A 22158-nucleotide genomic window follows, 5' to 3' on the forward strand; every position below is an offset into this window, starting at 1 on the left:
TCGAGTTCTACCAAACAGACTTATGATTCACTACTATTTTATACTTTTTCAATCTTTATTTTTTTCTTTTCTCACTACGATCACAGTTTTACTGAAATGAGCTTCTCGAGCAGTCTCGCGAGAATTCGCTTATTCCCACACTCGAATCCCGGGAATAAAAAGGAATGGTTTTGTCTAGACTACGTTATATTGCACTTCTCGATATGTCTTCGATTCGCTGCTATACCAAGTCGGAAATCAACTGCAAGATTATTTACGCTAATACTTTCCCGAAAAAGAAGGCGATGAGTCCTAAATCGAGGAATGTTTCAAAGTACAGCAAAGTGCACTTGGTATCCCGTTAAAAAATTACATATACGAAAAAGATATTTAAAAAAAATACAAAAATGGTAACAAAACATCGATTAGAACAAAGAACGCAATTGTAACGATCACACGTACAAACGGGATACCAACACGTCATTCAAATCAGAACGAACCCGACCAACTATGAATCGATTCCATCACACCTGCTCAAATCCTCATGAAACATGATACAAAAGCATAGCTACACCTCCAAATTTGTACGCTCTTAATTCCTTGGCACGTAACCCCCATTCCATACAACAGTACAAAAAATATACAATCCCCTACTACCTCAAACATCCTAAATCTACACTTCATCCAGTACTACAAACTCAACCCAATCAAACCATCGATCAACTAATTAACAGCAAAATTCCATTTATACGAACTTGTCGGGTAACTAACAGTTTATGCAGTTCATGTTTTCATGTAAAAAGAATCCACTCATTCTTCCTATAATCTGCAATTTTTCTTCCACATAATAAGAATTCCGATAAATAGATTTAACTGACACATGTTTATTTAATCGGACATATAACTAAAATTTCGTTCAATCACATGGAGTTTATATAAACGGAATTATACTAGAAATCATCGCTAACAAATCGTCGATCGAGGAATCAACAGTAAAATGAATGCAAAAACATGGAAAAGCTCAATGTATGACTGAAGAAACTCTGCCCCTTAAGATGAAACCTACTGAGGCCTGGAAAGGGGCGTGAGTATTGTCGGTCATAGTCCGATCGTGGGTATCGGATGGTAGACGGCACCCATATCGAGGCCCTGTACGCCTAATAGATCGCTCATGGAATAAGTGAGGGTTGCGGCCCGAGAGGCTGCTGCGGCCGCGACAGGATGAGGCCTGTAGGAGGCCGCGGCTGCAGCCGCAGCCGCGGCAGCGAGTGCCCTCTTGACATCGTAGACGGCCGCGGTAGTGGCCGCGGCTGCCGCCGCAGGTGCGGTCGCACCGGCAGCGTATTGGTAGGTAGCGGCCGCGTTTGGTGCGGCGGTAGCGACTATCGGAGTGAGCAAGTGGTGGTGTGGGGTGCCAGCGGACGCTGCTGCAGCTGCATGTGCAGCCGCGGCAGCAGCCGTCGGAAGGGGATACGGCGCGTAACGATAGGTGGTGGGGGTAGGTGTCGCGACCATCACCAACTCACCGTATGCGCCTCTGTTGGCCGCTCGCGTCTTCGCCAGGTTCGCTGGGAGCATCACTTCCTTCGGCTGTGCTTTCTTGCATTCGACCTTCAAATTCAACATAAAAATTCAATATTAGTTGTGTCTCGTGCACCCGATGAGAGCGATGGATCCCAAGATTTTGGGGTGAAGCTTCGTTAGAAGATTAGTAGCGGAGGTTACGAGAATTACAAAAAGTGATGATTACCCTTGTAGGATAATGCGATGGTGGGGGATGGCGGTCAGGCGGCCTAGAGCCGCTTTATCGCTGTCTCAACGGACCGCGACTAGAAGGGGGATGGCGCTAGGGGCAATGCGCCCTCCTAGTGCCAAATTCAACAGTCAGGGAATTTTTAGGACTGGCTCGAACAAGAGGAGGCGGGAGGGGGTGCAACGGAAAGATAATTTGTAAGAGGTCCCTGGAGCACTCCTGTCACACATGTAGGATGGTCATCGTGGAGTTTTAGTCGGTAAGAGTCCGACACTACTCTGCTGTTGCCGATTATTAGCAGCAGTGGAGTGTCCATGAGGATTTCTCCATGTGCAAAAAAAAAAAAGAAAAAGGAAGTGATGATTAATTCCTTGCCTTATGATTTTATTTGATAGAATTATTATACCGTTCGTTCAATGCATGTATCATGGATCCGATTCTCTATTTGTTAACTGTAGTCTGCAATACTAATAATAAGAATATGATCTCTGTTAAGATAAGGGATTAAGATTTCCTTCTAAAGTTATGTCTAAATCCATATTTCAGGCGAGAGAGATTTTATTAAGAACTTTTAGGAGTTCATTCCAGATACAACAAGAGGAAAAGTCAATTTTAAATAATCAATCGACCACAATCAAGTAAGTTTTAATGAAAATTTTAATGGAAAGCTACAAGATAAGCTATGGACATTAGAATATGCTGGATATAGAAATTTTATTAGTAATTTCATTCGTCTGTAAAGGAGGTGCTTTGGCGAATATGGAACACAAATTCCCATGATAGTCGTTCGATCTTCTATTCAAGTAACAAACGAAGTTACGATAATTTGTTCGGCCTCGTTATATCCTCGTTACGAACGTGTGTCTGATTATGTGTTTTGATGCCCGTAATCAAGGGTAATCCGGGACCAGCTAATCAACGTGATCTATCGCTCTAATATTATCAGTGCAAATAGACGACTGTTTTATACCGAGCTAACATCTGACAATGGTGTTGCCGAGTTATTGACGAAATTGGGGATCGTCTAGGCCGTATGGATTTATGGATAACGAGAAGTGGCATCTGGTTAAATCCTTGATCCACGTCAGCGGGATTTCGCTGGTAGTAGACGACAAATAGAACTGTCTATTACCGAGAGACCTATGTGATCTCTACTATGACAGGCTTTCGAGAAACCGCTTTTCGTCTTCCAGCGTAAGATTCACACGCTCAACCGTTGTCGTCGTTGCGTGCGGACATGTGTGTGTCGCCTGCGTGCGTGTCAAATGCAAATAAGCACGGCAATGCTTCTCAATTATACAGAAAATTAATTCCGCTCGACGCCGTATCCGTAGATGAAGAACGGAAGGCAAATATCATTTGATACCACTTCTACGGTCACGTGGTGGGGATGTAGGAGAGGGAGAGAAACGATCGAGAATGGGTGCCCTCTTCGTTCGATAAACAGGCTTTGCTGGCCTACCAGGCAACTCACCATTTTGTTGTTGATTTCGTGGAAATGGATCTCACAGACTTTGTCGACCACGTCCTCGCTTTGAAACGTGACGAAGCCAAAGCCTGGAACAGAAAGAACAAGTGTCGTTTAATTATCGAAAATGAAAGATGCTTCGCTATGAACTGTACAATATAGCAAAGTAAAGTTAATTGGATAACAGTTTCGGTAAATTCTTTTGTTTCATTAGAAATTAATCTTTTTGAACCTGTTATATCTCATTTCACATAACTATATACAGGGTGGTTGGTAACTGGTGGTAGAAGCGAAAAGGGGGTGATTCTAGGCGAAAAAAGAAGTCGAAAATATAGAGTAACAATTTTCTTTTAATTTTTTTTTTTAATTTTTCCATCGAGACAACAATCTACAGTTAGATCCGTTATAACGTACCGCACGCGTACCGAGCGAAATTTCAAATTTTCTCGAAAACAAAGCCTCAAACGAAAAATTTTTATTCTATATTTTCGACATTTTTTCCGCGTAGAATCACCCCCTTTCCGCTCGTACCACCAGTTAGCAACCACCCTGTGTATATATATATATATATATATATATATATATATATATAGTTATGTGAAATATATATATATTATGTATTTATTACATACGTATTATATATATATTTTTTCCGATTACTTACAATTTATTAATATTAAATTGGATATACAAATATAAATTGGACAGAGAACGATATTTAATTAACAGGAAAACTAAATGCAACGCTCGTATTTACAACAAATAACTTGACAACTATTTGGTAACTCTCTCTCTCTCTCTCTCTCTCACTAGCAACTCTAACACTCGACAACACTCGCAACTCAATTCTAACGACTCTATGCTTCGACGTCTCGATCAACTCTGATCTTCGCCAATACACTCCTGCTCGGTCGTGCTCGCTCTTGCTCTCGTCATCTCACACACACACACACACGCACACACACACACTTTTCGGCTCACATACTCTGGCCTCTCGATTGCCACTCCTTGAAATATGAAACCGTACTTCTGTTTTGACGCTGCTTATCGTCACTGTTACTAGGCGCTCTTGGATGTAAACAAACCACAAGAGACGACGTACACGGTGTTTTCTAATTTCAGCCGATCTCCAATCAAAGCTATTCTACGATATTACAATATTATATATGTGGTAACTTAAATGGGTCTTAGAGTAAGGACAAGTAATGATGTTTTATTTGGAGTTAAGTTTAGTTTAACAAGCAATACTCAATACAAAAAACTGTTTACAATATCGTCGTACGTCTTATTATCATATTCGGCTCTCAACTTCCTGATTCATACTCTCCGGCTCCTCCACTCACACTCTGCGGCTTCTCCACTGACTCTCTCTGACTTCTCAACTGACACTGTGACCGTTCTAGCATCCCTTTGTCTTTTCTTAGGCCCATCACGCACCTGTTCCGCAGATGCTCGTTGCCAGGGCCACGTAGATCCTTTCTACGAAACTATTCAATTGAAAGACCGACGACACATTGATGAACCCGACTGCGCCTCGGCTCTCGCGACATTGTTTATGGTTAACTCGATGTTTCTTATCGATAGAAATAACAAGATCCATGAAACCACCTACAAGAATTCGTAGGTTTTCAATGCAAAGAGAATTCTTCTGAAGAACTATCAGATCAGATGCAAATTATACCCGACGCTTTAAATATGTGGCACGATTTCGATGAATGCCTTCTATTCGATGTAATTTGCCATACTTAAAAACCATCCCGAGTTCATGTAGCTGCTACGTGTAAATGGTGGCACGAAGATAACTATCCCGTCGGATCTTCCATTAATTCAGCAGAGTCGGACGAGTTTTGTTTCCTTTCCAACCCCTTTCTCGCCGAGGTACCCGTTCCACTCGAACGCGGTCTAAGCACTTCTGCTCAAAATTTATTTCGCTGGAAAACGAACTGGAAAGGAGAAAGAGAGGGGAAGAGAAAGAGAAAAAGAGAAAGAGACAGAGACACAGAGCGAGAGCGAGAAAGAGAGAGAGAGAGAGAGAGAGAGAGAGGAAAGGAGGAATTGAAGAAAGGATAACGAAACGTAGGGTGCGTGGTGGAGAAGAAACGAGGGAGAACGATGAGCCGGCGAAGAGCCATAACTTAATCAAGCATCAAGGGTTATTAAAAACTTTGCATTGGTCTCCAGGTGATTTTAATCTCGCCCCTTCGCGTCGCTGACTTTCTCTTCACCCTTTCCTCGTCTTCTGCTTCTTCGGCTCTCATCCTTACGCGAGAAGCGTAGTAATTCAGGCTCAAGTTATCCGGCGGGCGCGAGTTATACGAATCCAGTGCGCGATGTCGCTTAAGATAACCAGGAGTTAGTGCTTCCGTGCTGAAGCAGTCTGCCAGAAGAGGCGAAACTACGCCGGGTGACTCGTAATTAAACACAGCCGATGGATACCAGAGTCGAATGCGAGCCGACAGCTCGCGATTCTTCGAGCGTCCTCTCCTCTCTCTTAAATTTTACACCGGAAATAGAACGGGGCCGCGCTGAATTAAATTACATTGGAACGTTCGTTCGCAAGCATGCGCGGACGACTGCAGGCACAAATGCAACGTGCCATCAACTCCGCAGTTTGTTTGAGTAATTAACGTCAATCGATTTTAATGTTATGTCCTTATTTATCTACCGCCGGGTTATGATACAAAGATCGAGTCATGAACTGAAAAGATTAAAGTTCGTCTGGTAGTGAGAGTAATATACAATATTACTTTTATTCAGCTGCTGGTCGAAATGCTAATGCATGGGAAACTTCGGACGGAAATTATTTGATTTTCTTTGGAGAGTAGTTTCGCGAAGGATAAAGGGAATATGAAGTAGTTAAATTTATAAATGTGTTATTCGTATAGAGTACGAGCTAATGGCGAATAAGATGAAATAAAATATTGCAAAAAATGTCGCGTCTCTTTATTCTCGCGTTCGTCTAACGTGGTAATGGCCATTTTGCATGAATTGTAATTTTAATGCCTAGTGTGCAAATAATAAACATCTCAAAAATCCTTTTATGTTTCGCCTCTACGTAGTCTTTTAACAAATTGCTTCTAACAACTTATCCGCACGATTTGCTCCTTTAGTACCATCAACAACGGATAGTCCTAAAATCTATCTCTTTGTAATTCATTGATTTTACAACCATCCACTTTAATCGCATTTTTAAACTTAACAGAGTATATTCAAGGTAAAGTACATGTTACATTTAGTATCATAAATAATATAAGATTAATTGACCTACAAGCAAGACGTGTAGCGATATCTATGAAGCACTAAAATGATATTATATCAAATTTAATGCTCTATATTCGAATTGATGGATACATCACATACAATACATGTAATACATGTAATATTGCACACGATGTAAAATTAACAAATCCTTAATCAAAACGGGACAATCATACGAATATGTTATACCTCCGAGTTAAATCTCCGAAGTTATTCACTTCTTCTTTTCAATCAAATGCTCTTTCCAATTCATTTTCTTCTCCTTCGAATATCGTTCCTTCTCCACGTGATCCTACCCTCCGGCATCACTTTCGTCTGCAACTTACACTACTGGTCCCTTGAACATTAAGCTCCTCCGCCGGCATGAAAAGCACGAGTGATTAAGTTATAAACTTGGCAAGATGTCCGTTTGAGTGAGGAAGGGGCTTACTTCATTTATGTAATTTATAGTACTCTGTCAGTCAGCTAACTCCACGGAGCCTGAGCACCCTCTCCTTGGTACAAAGGCCGTGCTCTGACACCGGTAACATTTAACTACTTCCTGTTGGAGTCTACTGAGTGCGCATACAGCGTCCGAACGCAAGGACCAAGCCAGAGAGAATGGTATTCACCGTTCCGATATTATTCGTCTTTTAAAGCATGCCCTAATATCCTGCAGGATATTACAAAGTCGTCTTCCTTTAAGAGGTATTAAAAAGTTATGACAGGGTTGTTCACGTCGAGCCCACGTACTTCAGTCACTTTTCGTTGGAAATAGAGTCGACGGTATGCACCCGACGATATGATGTATGCGAAATATCGCATGAATTTATAATATGACCGACACCGTGTAAAATACGCCTTCGACCGTACACCCTTGTATGTGCCAAATAAAATTACATTGTTTCATAAATTCCAGCAGCGTTAAATAACTTCATAGTGTTCGCTAACAGGTTGAACATACATATACATATACACCCCCGTTTATAATTATTAGAACATTTATGAACAAAGTAAACTTCAGTAAATCAGATCCTCTAAGAATCTTAATACATACTATAAACGATGTTACAATACAGATTTAGGCATTGCAAAAATTTCTTCTCGTTTCTTATTCAATTCACCTGAATTTTTTAAATAAATTATTATAACTTGTGTTATTGTGAATCTTCAAAATAGTTTTGCTAAATTTTTCTTTATAAATATATATGGGTCACAATCTTGCATACAAAATCTGGTCGACTAATCAGTTCTTTGATGTTTCAGATTAATTACCACCTTCGGCTACAATAAATGTCATGAACGTGAATGCATATCTCGTTCGTAAAAATATCTTAAACTTTTATCCACTTCGAAGTTATTAAATAGATCATCTGCGACACACATCGTGTTACCAGTTCTTCTTCAGACTATTACTAAACCCGAATATACTTCACACCTTGTGAAACACGTCATTTTATGCAGTTGAAAATAGTTCGCTTTATGCGCTATGGAATATCGTCATTTGAGGGTATCGACATGACCCGACGTTTACTTTTTACCATCGATAAAACGGAGGTTACGTGTTTTTAGGGTCCCGACTATTGAACAGAACCACCGTGGCGCGGGGAAAGCGAAGTAAGGTCAGCGCGGTCAGCGGTCTGCGAGCGATCCAATAAATTTTGAAAGAAAAACCTGGGCCCGGTGTTCGAATTTTCATAAGAGGTTTTATTTCCATGGTCCAATCTTAGGGTCTCGAGAAGCTCCATTCTCGCCTGAAACAGGCAGGTTGGCCCTCATAGGGGTGGTAGAGGCGGCCAGGAGGAAAAAGTGCGTGCTCAGCTGTCCAACCCCTCGTTGGACGCCAGATGCGCTCATTTCAATAAAAAACACACCCCGAAATATCCTGTACTCCTTCCAATCGCGGACCCCTCTTATCCTCTTACCTCCTGAGAGTTCCTTAAATGATCCATAAACGGTCCCGCCAGTGTAAAATTATTGTAAAGTCGTGACGGTTATCTGACTATTTTCCGCTACCTTTCCACTCCGTAGAATTATAGCCGACTTTATCAGTTGAGGGCAGCGAATCGAAGGAAAATATGTTTCGGTCATCGTCGTTTTCCAAAGATTTAGTTTTTAAAGAGGATGTAATTCTTCTTTAGCGTATCACGTGTGTACAGTAGATAATGAACTTTGTGATCAGACAACGAGTTTCAAGAAAAAAGTACTAAACTTTTTGTAATCATATTTTTTCCTCTTTTGTTGTGAGTATTCGTGAGATTTTAGTATATTTATCACTTTACCGATGATTTTCTGTAACTTATTTTCTAATTTGAACGTCTTGATTTTATTACGTTCACGTAATTATGTTTATTGATCTCCAATTCCAAGCATCCGTAAAATAACAAAATACAATTAACTTTTTTTATTCCTACATTGATATATTAATGCGAAAAATTATAAATCGAATTTATCACCACCTTTCTTTAAAAAATTATCCTTTGAATCAAGATAAAAATTTAACCACGAGAAATAATCGAAAAATTGTCGATGGTAGTTAAAGCACCAGAAAACGATACATCGTAAAAACGACGTATTCAATCTCGGCGACGAAGTTGGACAAGTATTAGCGGCTTTCGTTCTGGGGTTAAATTTTCTTGACGAGAGGAAAAATGGATCTTGATGTCTCCAGTGGCAGGCGTTGACGGAAGAGAGCAATTCTTCCCTATTCCGCGATCATCGTCGTCCTTGGTCGGTCCTCGCCTTTCCTCCCGTCTTTTCCACCTTCTTTCTCTTTCGGTCCCCTTGTCTTCCCCCTTTTTCTCTCCTCGTCATCTCCACCCCTCGACTCTCGAGCATAATGCGACCCCGCTATTGTACCAATGGCCATGTTAACGTTTAAAAGCCACGCTGCCGTTAAGCGCGTTTCAGAATTTTACCGTCTATTGAGAATGGTAAAAGGTTTCTTTCAAAAGGCTCGGTTGGCAGAACGATTTGAAACTTGTAAATGGATATGGCTTAAACCTTTGCTACTTCTCCCGTTCCATTTCTATCGTTCTCTCTTGGTCTCGTTTCTCCGTACGCCTTTAACGTCCTACCTGTTAGGTGTGTAGGTCTTTGAAATGTTTGTTTGTCCCTGTTAATGCGATCGTCGTCGACGCGATCATCGCAGAATATCGTTGTATTCATGAATTTCACGAGTCACTGAAGCTATCTATGCAGAAATAACGATGGACTTTGATGTCGTCCGTTCTCAGCAACAGGCTAAGTGGAGTGCCGGTCGTTAGAATTTTAATTGTAGTGAATTTATAATCATCCAATTAGACTCGGTGCAGTGGTAATCCGTTTTACGATCATCTCTTGGAAGAATGCTCGCAAACAGTCGGAAGAAACGTTATTTTGTAATGATACGGTACTCTTTTATGGAGGAAGTTTTTGAGTTACGAGTTCTTTTTTCTTCTTATTTAATCCTGGAAGGATGAAACGCTCATCTCACTTGAATAGTTAGAAAGGATGAAGTTTAATTTGATTTTAGTTAAGCTGAGAATTGTTTAGGCTTAAACTAGACGTTCAGTCGCAGATATTCGAATTGAGGAATGCAAAGATTAACGATGATTTTTAAATAAGGTACCATAGTCGTAACTCCTAATAATTACGTCATTCTATTAGATCGTTTAATGCCATACATAAGCCCAGCAATACTTACTTTGATATACATTTTTCGGAATCGTTAATCTCCGTCGAACTAGTGGCGTAGTTGTTAAGGATTTAACGGCCGCAACGTAATCTACGTTTTATGCATTCAGCGAAAAATCCATAGTATAAAGGAAGGATCATAAAGATCGTAATCTGTTATCGTATTTCGTTCCTCTAAATCCGTGCCTCTTGTATTTTTATGGGTCGATTATACAAATTAAAAAAAAAAAAAAAAGATGGAAAAGAAAAAACCAAAGAGAAAAAAGAAAAAATATCACAACCATCAAATATATTTGTATATAAATTATTCCAAAAAAAGCAAAGGATTATTTCCGTTTGAATTTCAGTTGTGGAGCACTTTCAAATTGCCTAACACCGCACAGAATAGTGTTTCAGACATCACGTAGCGCGCACATGAAGCAGATGCTGGCAGACATACAATCCGCAACACATAGATTGTCTCTACATGTAATGTCGTTATTATTATAGATTGATGATCGTCCTAGATTATTGATTAAGCAGTTTAGTGCGTACTACCCAATTACCGATCGGAGTACATACCAATAAATCAAGACCACGATATACAGGTGCGAAGCCAATTTGTACGCTATCCCTTCCAGTTCCTACCCCATCTTGTGCTAAACCTAATCGTCTCACGGTAAAGCGAAGATGACCAAAGTTTCCGCAATAGTACTCACGGAGTCGGCACGATAACATCGTTTCCAACCGTGTTTTCTTCAAGTCAGACCCAATAACGAACAGTGTAAACTGCAATTCTATACGAGAACCGATCGTTATCGATGGAAAGTTTGCTCGTAGATATACGGTTGTTAATTGCCTCTTTCAGAGTCCACCAGTTCGAAACTGGTTCGCCGTTGCAAGATTACAGATCTAAAAAAAAATCTAGAGCCCCGGAGAAATCGAGAATACTATACTGTTGCAATTTTCAGACTCGAGTGCGATGCAATACTTCAAATGACCGTGCGCGGAATTTCAATAAAAGTTTCCCTGTAATCAAAGAAGAGTATATTTATTACTTTTTAAATAATATAAAGACAAATAATTGATGTCGTTACAGATTTTTTTTATGTAATACATACATAACATGTTCATAATACAAAAGAATAAATTTTGAGGGAAAGGATCAAATCTAATATGAAAATGGCAAACAAATTATTCACTATAGTTTTCCAAACGAGAGAGTATCAAAAATCTGCTGATACAACTGATGCTTTAAAAAGGGTGCCTAAAGGTGGCAAACGAAAAACCAATTAAAGGTCACTTTTTGGATTCCACTTTCGGAAACTGCACGCGTTCTATCCCCTTCGATGCCAGTTAAATGAATAAACCGCAATCCGATTTTGTGATGCGTCGGATACGATGGACAGCGTGTGAGAGAGAGAAAAAGAGAGAGAGAGAGCGAGAGAGCCGTGGACCGACCTTCGATTAGTCACCGAGATCACGAGAATTTTACAATGTTAGAATTTCAAAATGTTCGTTAGTGCGGCAATCACAAATTCGCGATCGCGAATTTTTGGTGCACTTGTTCGGTCTGAGGCTCCGCGTGGCAGGATTCGCGCAGGATTACCGGAGTGGACGTGCTCTCTCTGTTCCTAACCGAACTTTCCGCGCGATAATGTGGGAAAAGCTGACGTTAATTTCACATTGAACACGCTAGGACGCGTAATTGTTATCGCCTGGCCGACCAGTCCATTTTCAATTGCATTATCGGAGGGGCGGGTATTTTTGAGAAAACTGACGCGCGTATTTTACCGATATCGAGCTCTTGGTGCAGTTACGAAAATTAAAGAGAATGACGTATTTGTGTTGACAATTTAATTCGTTTGCTTCGATTTCTTTGGATCAAAATTCAGAAGAAAATGAGTAAATCTGATAGCAGTTAAAAAATGATTAGGTATAAAATAGTAGAGAATAGAATAGAAAGTTATTGTTACTCGAGTGATCATATAAAAATAGTATTGAAAATATAAGTGTACATTCGCATTTTTTTGTAATTATTAACTTTTTCCTGCGCAATATAATTAATTTTGTGCCATCAGATTATGTGTATTTCGATTTGTACTCGGTGGAAATGTCGAGGATGATGCTTCACCTGTTTTAACTAATAATACTTGCTGCGAATTAAAAACAAGTTGTAATTAACTCGAAGTACTAGTTTAATTAGGCCATGTCTTCATCTCCGTTATACAACACCACTCGATTCAAGTTTGTCATTATTGAATTTTACAAATTAGCAGACACCGGAGTATCAAGTATCGTTTTATAATTTTCTGGAATAATCATCTGTCGCGTAATGTACACACCACAATTAAAACTGTAGTTACAAAAGCTTTAAATTCAATATTTGATCTCTGTAATATTTCTGTCTCAAAGTAATTGTAGGATTTCATTACGTCTATGACTATCATATTAAAATTAACATATGAAGTAGTCATTAGAAGGACCAGATCAAATCTCTGGAAACATTACAGAAAGAGCTCAAAAAAGGAATTACCTGAAAATTCTTAACGATGCTATCCAGGAAGTAACTTCGCACAAACAGCGATTCAAAAGTTTTTAAGACAAACTAGCTTTTGCATCGTGTACAGTAAGTGGATCGGGACACAAGTAATCAGACGTCGGCGATGAACCACTTCCGATCGCAGTCGGGTCACAATGGTTTTTTAAGAACTTTTGAGAAAGGTTAGCCAGTAACGATTATTGTCCCGCAACTTCGAGCTCATCCAGGAAGGTAATAGCCAACAAAGGCCATGGGAGCGTTGCCAGTAACCTGAGATTTAAGACGACTCCCGATTTTACCGAATCTACAACCTTATCTGTGATCGATTAAAATGTTATCTCCGTTGTCCTTCATCGTTTGTATTTCTACTATTGCCGAAACCATTTTCGAGGTCATTTACCATGAGAATTATATCGTAACATTATATCTTGGCATAGATCCGAAACGCAATGATCGTCCGATACGCATAATCGAAACAATCGTAACTAAAAATAAAATTTTACCTACGAAATATATTTCAAAATCAATTAGATCGTCGCAAGGGAACGATTGTCAAGTTGCTGGAAGCTTTATTCGGTCAGGTGCGGTTTCAGTTCGGTTGAGTAACGTGCTTCAACTTGTTGATTTACAACGGCAACCACGAAATTGTGGTTCCGAGGTGTTCGAGCTCCCTCGGTGACCCATCACTTTCTAATGGCCATCCTAAAACTCCCGAACACCGATGCTCTGTTGTTCTCGCCGTTAGACTTGTGCTGAACGAACTCGCGAATCTCCGAGCACTGGTTGTTGCTGTTGTGAAAGTTTTACGTAGCGCGATTTACTCGTCGAGGCTATTATCGATCCGACAGATTTTTCTGTAGCCACGTGGAACAACCACGAAGTGGATAGACGTGGAACATAAAGTACTCGCGTGCTCTGTTGTTCATTTAGCCGCGATAGCATGATGAAAACGTCTATGAATATTTAAACGCCGTAACGTTATATGGGTTTCCACTTTATTCTATAATCGTTCGATCAGTTCAATAACGTTTGATCGTGTTCTCGGTGTCAAAACGCGGCGCGAATTAGCTATTTTACAAGTTAATTGCAAACAAAGGCAGGGATAATTGGGTTAAACGACAGCGTTATGCTAAAATCGTTGACTCGTTATTAGAGCAAGTTCTATATTATGCGGGAAAGTTAGTATACGAGTTGAATATAGCAGAAACTTTTCCATTTTTCCTGGTTCACAGTATACTTTGGCACTCCTAAAACTAGGACTCATTGGATTATCAATGCTAATTAAGGCGCTAATGCGAGTTTTATACGTCGGTGAGGATGCGACGCAGACGAAAGGACGAAAAAGAAGTTTCTAGTGTAATTTAGCCCAGTTTTAAGTGGTGTCGTTCCATTATTTTATATACACCGAGCCGTCGAACTTCGAGCGTCGTCGTGGCTTTTCTACTCCGATAATATTCGATAATGGAGCGGGTCGATTAATTATCTTAAACCTCCGTTCGCTAAAGTCAACGCGAAACTAAATTGAGTTTTGAACCGAAGTCTTCAGATATGACCGAACTCTATTCTGCTGGATAAAGGATAGTTATATAATTAACTTTGGCACACAGCTCAATCATTAACGAGCATAATTAAAATATAATTGATTCTTTGTATTCAAATACTAATTTTGTGTATTTCGGCATTCATTTCTTCGATTTCTAATTGAAATACCAGTTTATTAATTAAATTCCGTGACTCATAGAGAAGAACAAAATGGCACATACTCTAGAACTACTGATGAATTTTCATTTTATACTATATGGACACGTATTTATTTTATATTTCAGACTCTCATATTAATTTTAGCTACTTAATTTAGATACACACTAATCAATACACGGATGCTTGATTTCTGGCAAGTTCAAACTACAAAGGTATATAAAATACGTAAAATAATGTACCCATTACAATATTTATTTAATATTTTTTTAATTGAAGGGATTGCTGCAGTAAGAAGGCAATTTCGCTTCCAATAATTTGAATAAAGCAACAGAAACCGACTTAAAATCAGTTAAGATAGATTAAGATCACTCTGGATTGGTGTTACCTCCTTACTGTTGTAAATCTTCAAATTCTGTTCATAAAAATATGAATTTCCATAATCTGCTGTCAACTAAAGTCGCATCCAAATATCGTTATCCAATGACGAAAGAAAGGACCCGAATTTCACACAACGAACGCGAAAAACAGCAAAGGCACGCAGGGGATTTGATTACTCACAGTTAATGAGATGTAAGCTTCTTGGCCTGACTCGGCTCCTTTTTGCCCTGCAGTTGACAGACTTCATCAGAGATACGCGGAACTGCAAACTGCACTTTACCACGTTTTGCAATTCGCTTAGCATGCAGCTCCGCGTTGCCATCAGCCGGCTCCGCTTGTGTCCTGTACTTCTGTCTTCCGTCTTCTCTCGCTCGAATTTCATCTCCCATCCTCCCTTTTCCCCGCGTGCAAAGCAGATTAAACGAACGAACCAAATTGAGGTACTTAACTCGTCAGAAAGCAGCCAGGTTGGGACACGGGGCAGGGGAGGGAGTTCTGAAAACGAAGAACCGAGCGAGACAGCGAAAGATTAGGCAGAACTGTGCTTTTAAGTCGAGCTGCTTTATTAATGGATTCATCTGGCGCTCGAAACTCCGATGTCTTGTCTTTGCCAATCAAATGAGTCACGGGAAAGAATATTAGAAATCGCTAAACCATGACAGTTGTTGTTTCGGTTTGGAGATTTTTCAAAATACTAAACATTCAGACGGGATTCGTACATTTTCAGTCCTTTCATACATTTTCCAATCTAAATAAATATAATATTAATATTTTCTCTTAGGTTTCCTGTATGCTATTGCGACAGAGAAGCAGCTAAATAATTATGTCGAAGACGTTCTGGCGAAATCAACGAATTTGGACGTTACTTAACCGCATCAATAATTCCATCAAGACCGTCATGTTTTTGCGCCCCATTTTTCTACTCTCGAACCGCCTTTCTATCGAAAACGATTTAGTAAAACTTTCAATCGATCGTCAATGCCCGGAATCGCGCATCAACCAAGGCACAACCCTTCGTTGCACATGAAGATCGCGCCTACGATCAGCGAAAACTTTTCCCTGTCTTTTGTCTTCCCCCGATTTTAGATCGCGTCGTGCGGTCCACATAAATCCCCATCTCCGGCTGTTTCACCCTCTTTGCTTTCTTCGAGCAGCCTTTCGACCTTTCTTCCCTTCTCACCGCACATCAGACACTTTTCTTCACCCTCTGTTGAAAATCATAGCGAACGTGGCGAAGATGAGCAGCAACCTAGGTCATTACCGTCGAGAACGCTGCCATAAGATATAATTGAACGGAATCCCTCTCTATTACGAGCAACCATCGTACTCGCGAGCCCTCCTCGCGCCCTTTTCTTAGCTCTCGCTCGTTTACGTGAGGTAACTCGAACGGGGATGTTTTCGCTTTGCCCCGACCGTCTAGCTTTTTCAGACGTTTCCCCGTTTTCACGTTCGTACGACGTCCCGAAACTGTACCCGTGTATCGTATTTGTCAGGCGCCGCGAAAAAAGGGGGCGAGTCGACATTTCGTATGTAAGCCGCATCCCCGCCCCCTAGCTACGAAATTGTGGCGATTTATTATCGCCCCTTTGCCAGAAAAGTGGCCCTCAACTGCGGTCGAACGCAACTATACAGGTCGTAACGCGGAGTTACCTACCTTGATGGATATCTTTGGTATTTTTCCTCCTCTTTCTTTTTCCCCTTTTCTCTTTGGATATTTCGTACTTCCTCCCTCTTGCTGATGATCGTTGGGATCGTTAGGACGAGGAAATGTCAGGTTTCGTGATTTACTAGGGGGAGAAGAGCAGAGAGAGAGAGAGAGAGAGAGAGAGAAATGTTCTCGAAAGAGAAAATGCGTGGGCCGTGGATAGCGTAGGTAATTTTGTCTACTTCTGTGGAAATTCGTGGTAAAAAATGGAACGTATTTCGGCGGAGCGCTGACGATGTTAGCTTTTTGCCGAGCATTAAGTATGGAAATGCGATGGACGGGCTGCGAAATACGTACCTAGTCCTTAGTTTCATCCATCAGGTCGCGGTGTTTTATTTTTGGTAAGAGGGATACTTCCAGATTCGTATCGATACGTTCTCCGACTAATTTATAGAAAGCCATAAACAAAGGCAACCAGTCTTTCGAGAGAATATATCCAAAATTGTATAACCAAGGGGCATCAAATTTAACTCATCGAAAAGAAGTAAATAAGCCACGAACACTTTTTCATATGTCAATCCATTTGAAAGTCCCGTCGACGATAACAGGATTAAAGTTAAGTTTAACGTTTAAGGATTAATTATCGTTAAGTGTAAACCTTGAGGACTGGCGCGTGTTCCGGAAACAGCAACGAAACTCCCATCGAGTTTGCACTACCATCTACAAGTGGCTTTTTCATCGACTCATTTTGCGATCGAAGACTTTCGAGGAAAAGCACAAGCTCGGCAAACTGTAGAAACTCGACAGAAACGACAGAAAGGGGGACGTTCGAACGACTTCGCGGAAGTATCTTGGCGCCCCGTTTGGCGTGACTATTCCCATTGTCCCGCGTTGATTATGAGCAATAATGAGACGTCCTGGTTCCTTAATCAAGCCAGCAAAGCCCGGGTCTTCGAATTGTCGAATCTCGAGCGTGATTCTCGATTCAGAGGTTCGCTCCTGAAATAATGAGTCTCGCAATCAGCTCCCTGGGAAATGTTTACGCTGTAATTACTAGCGCCGCCAACCAACGAACGAGTCAGCTGTTAGAATGGGGTGCCCACGGTTCACGTACATACGTAAGCGAGCAGAATCCGCGTATATACGAAACTAGAACTTGAGATAAATTCAACGACCAACAGAGACACAGAGAAATTCCTTTTCGCCTGAATTCGAACTGTTCGCGTCTTCGTTTTAACGGATTCCGCTGTAACGACGGTAATGAACGGGAACAAGGGCTGAGCAACGATACGGTTTCGACGTTCTTGAATTTTAAATGACTCCTCGAGATTGCTCGGTTGTTAATTTCAGCGGCCTTTGTGATCGCGAACTTTGTGGTTGGGATTTAAGCGTGGATATACATTGAAAAACGAACAGAGGCGTCGAAGACGTTCTGCTGCGCGACTCTTGTTAAATCGAAGATTTGAAAGAAGGACGAAACGAGGGAGCAATCATTTTCTTTAGGGTTGGTGTTCAATTGTAATAGGAGACTTTATAAGTAAATTGCTTTTTTATCCTGCAATATTTTCTTATGTGCTTTCGTCTATTAGGAATATCGTATGCATATATTATATCTGAAACTGATTTGGAAATTTTCTTAGGGAAAAGTTATAAAGTGCCATAGCTACAAAAATGACTACAATTTTTAAATCTGAAAAAAGTTATTCTCTAATATCATAATTTCACAAAATTTGCAGAAAATTCTGTACTCTGCTAGTTATCTTCAACAAAAACCTGCTAAAACCCAAAAGAAGTCACGCAGAAATGTGCTAAAAAAGAACAAAGAATTCGAATACTCTTGTAAGAAAAAGAATAAAGAATTTTAAATGATTGATACAGGGAAGTTACCCCCCAAAAAGGGGAGAAGTTCTAAAAAAAAATGGAAATTGTTTCGTAAAAGATACAGAACGAAAACTATGAATCACGACCATATCACCAAATGAAGATCTTTGAAAACAAATCTGAATTATTTCAATCTAAACAGAAAAAAGTTGGAAGGCAATTCAGTGGCGTGTGCTCTCAAATAAATCAGCGATGCGTAGAATTAAAAGAAGGCGCAGGCTGGCGCGCATCTTCCGATCCATAAATCGCGCGATCCTCGATAAAACAGCGCGCTTTCCGAAGTTTCACGATAGTTCTAGATCCCGGGAGCAGGCAGCACGCTTTCTTACGAGAAAATCGACGACGTGACGCTCCACGAACTTTTCCACTTTCTCTTGCGTCGGGTGAGATCTCCATAAAAGAGCTGAATATAGACAAAAATCAGCGGAGTATCTCTTTGTCAGATTTGTAAGATCATAAACTCCCGACTACGGTGCTACTTTATCGCGCCAACCGTTCTTACTCTTTCTGCCTCCCATCCGCGTTCCACCCTTTATTTCTTTCGTCTATCAGTTTTCCTCGCTTTCCTATCTGGACGACAGCAAAAGTTTTATTATGAAACAATAAAATATGTGAGAATCCAAGTTAGGCGAAAAGCCCGTGCACGCTGGGCTAGCTTTGATTTACAGCTAAAGTTTTATCGTATCGGGCCAGAAGAAAGAGTGGTTGCAGTCTAAGCCGATAATATTGCGCCTTGCATTTTACATTAAAAAGTTGAAGGGCTTCCTAACTCGTCGACGACGTCGTCACGAGCTGCTCGAAGAACAGGCAAGAGAAAAGTGGAACGCCAAGAGTTTCGCCTTAACTGGGCTACGATCCCTGTTTCATTATCTCCTTTGAATACTTCGCATCTCGAACGAGTCGCGAGGCTGAATCTCTCTCGTATGAAGTTTCTGTTCGGGCAATCTATTGAAGGGGATTGGATAACGATGGTATCTCGCAATTTTGATAAGTCGAAGTTACTGTATTCGTTTCTTGTTAACTGACTTTTTATGTAAGTCGTAGAATCTTCTAGTTTTCTACGTGTAATTTAATTTTGATTGGGAAGGTTGCTGAAGTTATAGAGTATACTTGAAATACAACATTATTCATTTTCATCGCACCAGTTCGGTAATATATCTAAAGGTTTATTATTGATTCTTTTTTAGAAATCTGTACGTATATTACCTAATTCTGATTTACCTAATTCTGATTACCTAATTCTGAGAAGTCGTATCGCCATTTTCAGTTTCACTTTTTTCTTTAATATACTATATCCGTGAACATATAGAAAATATAAAGTAAAATCAAGCAGAACGATGAATCAATTATCCAAAACTCCCAATTCTTTGGCCAATGGAACGTAAGAAGTAACTTAATTCAATTCTTCTCACAAAAACGTACATTTCTATCAGAACCATTCTCGCAATCCCAAAAGTACAACTCAGTGAAAGCCGTTATAAAATTACATTTCCAAAAAAAATTCAGGATTAGATAAATTATTGGGAACCGACTGGACTCTATTTTCTCCAATTCCTTAAATGCAAGGCAAAGGGATATATTTAATCAAATTCGTTTCTTTGATTTTCATCCATTTCTCTCGCAGGACGAAGTAAAACATTAACATTCAAGCCGAAAATGGTGAACCGCGCCACGTCTCAACGTGATTGATCGTTTTGCAGTTCGGTTCATCAGATTTATCAGCAAGACTATCGATGGCATGCATGCTTTTTTGTAGCATCACGAGATTGCAGGCGTACTTTCTATCCTCTTTTGTCCCCTCCTTTCTCGACCAGTTATTACCAGGCTCTTGGTGTAGTGAAAAACACGTTGGTTTTCAGCAAGCGAATTGCGAATCGAACTTAGCGTCATATAACTTGATTACGTCGCGTGGAAAGTAAAGTAAGAAAGAAGAAGAAGGGACAAGGGATGAAAGGTAGGTAAGTGGCCGAGGGGGTTGGAAAAGAAAGCCAAGTACCCAGTTCAATTATCGATCGGTGGTAAGGATTTCTTTTCTCCTTATTTCTTATGTATACTCAATCTACCCCCTCTTCTCTTTCTTTTCCTGATTTTTCAAAGTGGGAAAGGAAGCTGAATTCAGAAGTTGTTAGTTCTAAGTGCGAGCATTACGCTGTTTTCCCAATCTTGGAAGGAGTACTTCTGCCGGGGCAGTGTCTTTTATCTTCGATATTAACTAAGTTACCTGATGTGACGAGATTCTGTCAATGATTGAATTTGTAGAGGTTGAAGGAACCTAGGTAATTGTGTTAATTCGAAATGCTTTATAAATGTCTCTAGTGATTAAAGTAACGAGGAAATCACGTTTTCAGAGGAATCTTTATTTGTGAGAGAATTATAATATAAAATTGTAACGAGTGGATTTGAGAAAAATGTAATGTAGAAGGTTCTGACCTTAATGAAGTTAATACAGTTAAACTCGTAAGAAAAATGTTATTAATACACGTAGTTGTAATACGGTCTTTTAGAGTTTATGAGTAATAGAACGGAAAGAAGTCATGATAATTAACAATCATTTTTGTGCGTAGAATTAAGATACGGTATTGTTGATATCAGGATCCAATGAAAATCTGAAGAATACGTTATATGAAAAAAAAAAGAAAATCCACGAAATATATAAATCATTCATTTCACAACAGACCAGCAAGAAGGAATCGTGGAAACGAGTAATGATCGTGAGCGGCAAGAGGCTCCGACGAAAAAAGAAATATTACGTGCGTGAGAACGATGAGAAAGCGATGGTGAGGGAGCGAGACCAAGTCCATAGGGGATTTCGAACGTAATAGAGGCGGATACTCTAGCAGTACGCATTATTCTCGTTACGGGACTGAGGCTGAGGTTTATGGCGTGGATGGTTATAGTCCGTGATAGCGGTTTATGTCCCCAACGTCACTGCTTTCCACAGCCTTTCGAAAGTCCAGCGATGCCGCGAGTTAACCCCCTCTTTTCACCGTCGCCAGCCTTCTCCCTGCTCTTTCCTTTTCGTCGTGTCTCAGCCTGTTCATCGTCATTTTTCCTGTATTATCGCCGTCACTGCTGCAAGTCATAGGGATATCCTTCCACTACGTGGCACAATAAAACGGAGGACTATCGATCGTTACCCGCAGACCCCTATACGACGTCGCTCAATGCGTTCGTTCACGTAATCGAGGACGTGTACAATTTTTCTCCTTCCCCTTCTGCTCGTCATTTTATTACTGGTCGGAGGAAGATCGTCGAGAAAGTTATCTGGGAGATCCCAGGTTACGCCGCGCTATTATATCGACTTAGGAGCCGAAGAAGTCGTGAATCGTTGAACGGTCCCGCTAGAAATCCTTTTAGCACGCCTCATATCACGTGGTTAATACTCGAGCAAACGATATGATAAAGCAAGGAAGCGAATTGTACGTGGTTGAAATTATGTCTTAATTATTCCACCTGCAGAAAACAACCCACGCAACGTTAAGCAAAAGGGTAACAGAGTGGTTTACAGCGAAACGCAGCAAATATATCGTGAAAATGGCGAGATTCCGTGTAGCGTCGTTATTATTCGCGATCATTGGCGTCGCGAAACTAATACCCTGCTCGTAATTCACGTAATTTACGTTATCAATTGGCGCGAGTCTGTACAGGCTCGTGCTATACTCTCACCCACGGATACGGATCATTGATAATTTTTTCCGCTTCGTAATTTCCGTGCTCACCCGCCCCGATAAAATGCTCGTACATATTAAAGAATTATAGGGAGTATCGAATAATAAAAGCGTGCACCTAAGCACTGTGCCGATTATTAATTACTCCTCCTCTCTCGGCCTGACTATGGCCCCCAGCTAAATTACACCGTGCCCTCTCTCCAGGGCAAGTGATAAATCAGCGCCGCCGATGGCCGACGTTGTTTTTCGTCC

The 22158-nt window shown here is 40.5% G+C and overlaps 1 protein-coding gene across 4 annotated transcripts in view; it reads right to left on the reverse strand.

Moving 5' to 3' along the window:
• Rbp6 (RNA-binding protein 6) overlaps positions 1-22158 on the reverse strand; it is a 777348-nt gene that overhangs the window by 55204 nt on the left and 699986 nt on the right. For all 4 annotated transcript variants that reach the window (XM_033340911.2, XM_033340909.2, XM_076619578.1 and 1 more), the window contains 2 exons: positions 3207-3289; positions 1506-1590 (listed from right to left, as the gene is read on the reverse strand). In XM_033340911.2, coding sequence (XP_033196802.1) covers positions 1506-1590; positions 3207-3289 — 168 coding nt within the window. The remainder of the gene's footprint in view (positions 1-1505; positions 1591-3206; positions 3290-22158) is intronic.

Source organism: Bombus vancouverensis, chromosome 6, assembly GCF_051014615.1.
Source record: "Bombus vancouverensis nearcticus chromosome 6, iyBomVanc1_principal, whole genome shotgun sequence".
Lineage (NCBI taxonomy): Eukaryota > Metazoa > Arthropoda > Insecta > Hymenoptera > Apidae > Bombus > Bombus vancouverensis.